Below are 6,227 nucleotides of genomic sequence, written 5' to 3'. Positions count from 1 at the left end.
GAGTTGGGTATTCCGATGAGGATTCAGACTCAGCCTAGGCTCGCTCCTTTGCCGAAAACTTGCCCAAAAATGCCCTGTCCATCCTAAGCTATTTTTCGCTCCACTACCTCGGACTGAGTGCATCACCAGGCAAGAAAATGCGGGAACCATCTGGCCCTCCAAGGAAAATGAGCATTTTCTTGCCTTTCGGAACAGTCTCAAATATTTTCGAAGACGACTCCCCCCTCGTCCCCACCACACCTCCTCAGGCTTAACCCTCTTCCACCGCAGTTCTCGCAGCTCCTCTCCTCCGGTGTACCACCTTTATCCTCCCGGAAAGAGGCTTTCCGGAGCTGCCAGCAGAGCCACTGTAGCGCCGGGTCGAACAGGGGCAGCCGCCAGTGACACCAAGGGTTGCCAAGCGCCAAACAGTGCGCAGACTCCGCGGCGCGCGGCAGACTCTCCACTCGCCTAAACCTGCACTCAAAGTGAAAAAGAGTAAGAGGAGGAGTGTTGGGAGGGGGCGAAAGGCGGGAGGTGGGGGATCTGTTAATTTCAGGTCGGGGAGCTGGAGAGCGGGAGGAGGCTCCGCTGGTCCCTCCTCCCTCCTGGAGTCCCCGGCTCCTCCTCCTCCGCACACCCAGGATATACACACTCACACACACTCACACACTGTCGCGGCTGGACATGCACACCCAGCGTCCGCTGCCAGCGCCTACACTCGCAGGTGGCGACACTCACCTGAGCTGCTACAGAGGGCTCCAGCCACCTTGGGAGCAGCGGAGCGACGGCCTGGGCCCGGAAGGGGCCCCGAGTCACGGAAGCAGGAGCAGTTCCAGCACAGACCTGCGACCCGAGGTGATGGCGCGTTTTCTTTAATCCCCCTCTTCCAGTACCTTAGTCCCTGCACCCATCCAACCTACCGCCCCGGGAGAAGCCGGGAGAGAGGGACTCCGGGTCACGGCACACACACGCAGGCGGGCGCACGCTTCGCGGCGCGCTCACCTAGGGGCGCGGCTGAGCCGGGCCGGAAACTTGCAAGAAGTTAGTTGCTAGTGTCTGGCTACGACAACCGGAGGCCGGAGGAGAAGCAGCCCGGGCCCGGCCTGCCGCGCTGCACTGCGCCGCTCTCCACGCCTGGAGTGCTCCTGGAGCCCGAGTCGGCGTGCGAGCCTGGAAGGGCTGGGAGCCAGCGGAGCAAGCACGGCCCGGGGGACAGCCTGGCGCGGAGATTCGGAAAGCCCGGACGGTTTCCACTAAGACCCGGCGACTCAGGCTTGCTCAAAACCTCATCTCACCTCTTTCCTCACCTCTCCTGAGCGAAGCCGCGGAGAGAGACGCTCCAGAATCAGGTGCCAGGGGACAGTGGCCACCCTCAGCAAAGCTATCGGATCAGGGGTTCCATCAGCGCGCCCTGACTCCACCGGACCGGCCGGTGGTGTGGTGGTGTGTTTGTGTTTCTACCCATCACTGTGCTCTGTGTGCCCAGACCCTCCCCCTCCTCTTCCTCTTCGCGGGCCACCCCTCCCCCACTCCCATCTGCTTCTGTCAAATGAGAAAGTCACCGCGGAAAACCCAAACACTCCAGCGGCCGAGAGCCCCCTTTGGCACTTGGCAGCACGCGGCGGCGGGCTCCTCGGCTCAACTTGGTGGATCCTCCCTCACTTAACTTTCGGGGCTGCTTGGCATTTGAGGCTTTGGAGACATTGGAGAGGGCAGAGCCGTTCGGGGCAGTGGCCACCTGCAGGGAGTTGGCGAGCAAAGGCTACCGGACAGAAGGACAAAAAGGAAGCAGAGAGCAAAGTGCCACCGCTGAGTGGGGACACTGTCAAGAAGTTCCAGGGTCCCGGAGAGGATTTTTCCTAGAGTTCGACCAGAGAGACCCCAGCGCCCCGGCCCTGGGCTGGTCTTCTAGCTCCCCTCTTCCCGAGCGGGAACGACATCCGGACGCACGGCCGCCGGCTGAGCGGGTGCCCGCTAGCAGTCAACATTGATTTCCTCCGGGCAGAGGCCGAGGGCCCGGGTGGCGGTGGCGGCGGGCTGCAGCCGCGGCTCGGCGACAGCATGTCCAAGCCGGTGGACCACGTCAAGCGCCCCATGAACGCCTTCATGGTGTGGTCGCGGGCTCAGCGGCGTAAGATGGCCCAGGAGAACCCTAAGATGCACAACTCCGAGATCAGCAAGCGCCTGGGCGCCGAGTGGAAGCTGCTCACCGAGTCGGAGAAGAGGCCGTTCATCGACGAGGCGAAGCGCCTGCGAGCCATGCACATGAAAGAGCATCCCGACTACAAGTACCGGCCCCGGCGCAAGCCCAAGACGCTGCTCAAGAAGGACAAGTTCGCCTTCCCGGTGCCTTACGGCTTGGGCGGCGTGGCGGACGCCGAGCATCCGGCGCTCAAGGCGGGAGCCGGGCTGCACGCGGGCGCGGGCGGAGGCCTGGTCCCCGAGTCCCTGCTCGCCAACCCGGAGAAGGCGGCTGCCGCGGCGGCCGCCGCCGCCGCGCGCGTCTTCTTCCCGCAGTCTGCGGCCGCCGCTGCCGCCGCCGCTGCCGCCGCCGCCGCGGGCAGCCCCTACTCGCTGCTCGACCTGGGCTCCAAGATGGCAGAGATCTCCTCGTCGTCGTCCGGCCTGCCGTATGCATCGTCGCTCGGGTATCCGACCGCGGGCGCGGGTGCCTTCCACGGTGCGGCAGCGGCGGCTGCAGCGGCCGCGGCGGCCGCCGGGGGGCACACGCACTCGCACCCCAGCCCGGGCAACCCGGGCTATATGATCCCGTGCAACTGCAGCGCGTGGCCCAGCCCCGGGCTGCAGCCGCCGCTCGCCTACATCCTCCTGCCAGGCATGGGCAAGCCTCAGCTGGACCCCTACCCCGCGGCCTACGCGGCCGCGCTATGACCCCGCGGGGCCCACCCGCGAGGACCTGAGTGCGCACGTGTACATATGTATAGGTACGAGACTGGCGGCCTTCCGGTGCGCCCTCGGGCGACCGGGGGCCCGGTTTGTATGTACATAGATGTATAGGTGTCGGGCAGAGGCGGAGATGCCAGCCAGCCGTGGCTTGAGTGGCCGAGCGCTCGAGGGCGCGAGCGAGAGTGTGCGTGTGGATTCTAGGATCCCTTCCCACCCGCACTTCTGCAGCCAGCTTTAAGAGCGAGGTTGTGTGCCTCCGCCAGCTCGGCGTTTGCTTTGCACTTCGGAACCTGTTGCGTTTACCCATAGAGGTGGGTGGGAGGAGAAACTTTAACACAAAGGTGGGCTTTCCCGTTTTGTTGTTTGGATTTTTTGCTTTTGTGTGTGTGTCTCATCGATCCTCCCTCCCCGGTCCTCCTCGGTCTGTGTTGCATGCACCCGGTTCTGACGTTAGGTTTGAAAAATGTGGCAAAGGGGAGAGTTGATGACCTGTCCTTAGGTTCTTAGAGAAGGGTGGCTCCGGACAGCCGTCCTCTGCCCGTACTGTTTGAACCCTGCAGAACTCTGCAGACCCCACACCGGATCTGCTCCTGACCAGTGACCGGCTCGAATCTGGCCTTTGTATGGGAGATGATCACCGTTTCTTTTGTTTCATCCAGTATGCAAATAAAAGCGGGAGCTCTTTTATCTTTTCTTTTTCTTTCTTCCCCAAGAAAAAGAAATACAAGAAAAAAAATCTGTGCGGGTGGAAGTTGTCAGTTGGATATTCTGCCCCTGGAAAATCTACTAGAAGTCTCCCTGAGTCCACTGGCTTGGGCTTGTGACGAGGTTAACGAAAGTATGGAAAGCTCGCATGCTGGTTTCCCCTCATGGCTGAGTTCACCTCAAGACTGTAAATGTGTGTGTGTCAATGAAAACATTGAGTCTTAGAAAATGTGTTATTCTCATTGCCCTAAATTTGATTCGGTTTTAGACTCAAAAACAGAAAAGAAAAAAAAAAACATGTTGAGCAAATGTCAAAGTTAACTTTTAAGAATTGCGGAACTATTTAGAATCGCAATTTTATCTAAGATTAAATCAGACGTTTTTGTCTGGGTCGTAACTATATATTTATTACTTAGCAAAACTGGAAAAGAAAAACAGAAAGCACAGAATTGTTTTTAAGGATGCCTCATTGTCATCTAGCATTCCTCTGGCACGTGCTGTTTAATGTGTTTTTCGGAGTTCCCTTTCCGAATAGCTTGTTTTCTAGACCGCCTGCAATTCACTTGCGAATTCTGATGAAATACATTTTAGGGAAAAAAATCCTCAAATTATAGCGTTTTCCTTTTTAAATGTATATATTTTGACTAATGTTTGTGAATGAAGTTGCTAACATGTATTTAGTTTCATTTTGGCTTTATGTAAGATAAAGTTTTAAAAGTTTAATTATTGGTTTTAACTTTTATGTGTAAATGGATTTCTTGTGCGATCTTCTAATTTAATATTAGATGCGTCTAAGCTATATCTGTAAATTAGAATCTTACTATCACTCTGTTCATTTTTTTGAACAAAGAGTTTAAATAAAGCCTGAACCAGGGAAAAGAGAAAATCCTCTATTTCTTGTTGAGTTCCTAACAAGATTTTTATCTGAATTGCCCTTACGGTGCCTGGCCCAGGTGAAATGTAAGGTATCCTCCAAAGGCCGTCTTTGTTTCACTTTTGAATAGATTTACTAGGAAATCTAAATCAGGTCATTGTTATTCAGAGCCAAAAACCTGATTTATCACATTTTTAATCGTGAATAGGAAAGATTTAAAAAAGAAAAAAACCGAAGTAGTTGCATTATCTTTCGGGGGTGGGGGCAGGCATTCATGAACCAGCAGAAGGGAGCCCTTTGAGAACGGCGAGACTGCTCCAGGTTTCCAGCCACGTTTTCAGAGGGGAAAGTTGCCCGACCACTTTATCTTGTTTGCAGAGCAGTCCCGCCACTTAAATCAGTGTAATTTGTTCACATATCTTTAGGGTATTCCTGATTTGCACTTTAAGGATTTACTTGGAAGAGTAATCACTGCCAACAGAAATGTACAACTTTTGGCCTCCTTAGGGCTTTATTCTGTCGTGCTAATAGCTTTCAAATAGAAGCGCAGTGTGGCAGATTCTAACCAGAGGGCTGGCTTTCCAGTGCTAGGCAAGTCTCCACTCGAGACAAGTTTAAATCCATACAGCGTTTTAGTTTTAGAAAGAAAATGATAGGGCACTGGTAGATATTTCGAGGGCGGGCGGGTGGGGTGTCTGAAACTCAGGAAAATCGAAGTCCTGAGTTGGGAAGCCTCAGGATTCTGTATGTAGAAGTCTTAAACCTGTTTCCCCATTGACAGAAGTCAGCCCGAGCGGCACATCTTCATAAGTGCCCGAGTCTTTAAAGTCATTGTTTTCTCCCAACGGAATAATATTTTAAAAACCATGAAAAGTTTTGGAAATGTGAGAAATAGGCTCTGCTGGTTTGACCCTGATTCAGTAATTAAAACGATCCCTCTCCTGTTATTCCCCGGGCTCTTTGCAATATTATAAGTTAATTCATATGGTTCTGAGCGATTATGCAAAACTAATTTGGACTGTCCAGGGGTAATTATCCCTGACACGGTTAATTAAATCCTTTCAAAGCTTCGTCTTTCTCTTTTGTAGCAGCCCATCACTTCTCAACACGGAACTTCCTGCGGCTTGCTGGAAATCACCCCAGCCCTAAATCTTAGTTACCTCTCAGCCCAGCCTACCAGCTAGGGCCCCAGCCGCAGAAGATACCCCGCCCCCTCGCGCCCCCTCCTCCCACCCTTTCCCAAAGTACTGTATTTTCTGGGAGAAAGGCTTTCGAGCATAGATGAATGAGAGAAGTCTAGGAAGATGGGAAAGGGGAGGAAAGGAGGCACCGGGAAAAGGGCGGGTGGGGGGGGAGGAGTACCAGGGACGCATCTTCAGCCATCCCGCTGCAGTTGGCACTCTGTAGGCAGACTCCCGGGACTCCTTATCAGGCATCTCCAGTGATCTTAACTAACAAGTTGGCGGCTTCTACATCCAGAGAGGGCCTCTGGCCAAGTAGACTGCAGTATCCGGGATGGGGTGTTCTAAGGGTGGGCATGGAGTAGCAGGAGCAGCGCTCAGGCAGGAAGGTGTGGAGGCTGTGCGGGTGCTGGGTACCAGAAAGTGAGCCACAGAAACAGCGCAGTGGCCAGGGGAAGAGAGCCGGTTTCTTTGCCTCTCCATCTCTATTTCTGTGCATTCTCGACTCTGCCCTTCCGCCACCTCACTCTCTTCTATCCCCCACCTCGGTTCTGCCCTTCTGATTTTCAGTTTGTTTA

The 6,227-nt window shown here is 54.7% G+C and overlaps 1 protein-coding gene across 1 annotated transcript; it reads left to right on the top strand.

The window, feature by feature from the left end:
* The first annotated feature begins 639 nt into the window (after positions 1 to 639).
* On the top strand, positions 640 to 4,472 carry Sox21 (SRY-box transcription factor 21). Its single transcript, XM_075949739.1, has one exon. It carries the CDS (start codon positions 2,044 to 2,046, stop codon positions 2,872 to 2,874), a length of 831 nt encoding a protein of 276 aa, XP_075805854.1. The 5' UTR covers positions 640 to 2,043; the 3' UTR covers positions 2,875 to 4,472.
* Positions 4,473 to 6,227: the final 1,755 nt, after the last annotated feature.

This window comes from Microtus pennsylvanicus, chromosome 15, assembly GCF_037038515.1.
Source record: "Microtus pennsylvanicus isolate mMicPen1 chromosome 15, mMicPen1.hap1, whole genome shotgun sequence".
Classification (NCBI taxonomy): Eukaryota; Metazoa; Chordata; class Mammalia; order Rodentia; family Cricetidae; genus Microtus; species Microtus pennsylvanicus.
The sequence above is the reverse complement of the archived record's forward strand: the minus strand, read 5'-3'. Positions and strand labels throughout refer to the sequence as shown.

What these genes read in the sequence shown, in the direction of transcription:
- Sox21 (XM_075949739.1), top strand. Translation starts at nt 2,044, where the DNA reads ATGTCCAAGCCGGTGGACCACGTCAAGCGCCCCATGAACGCCTTCATG.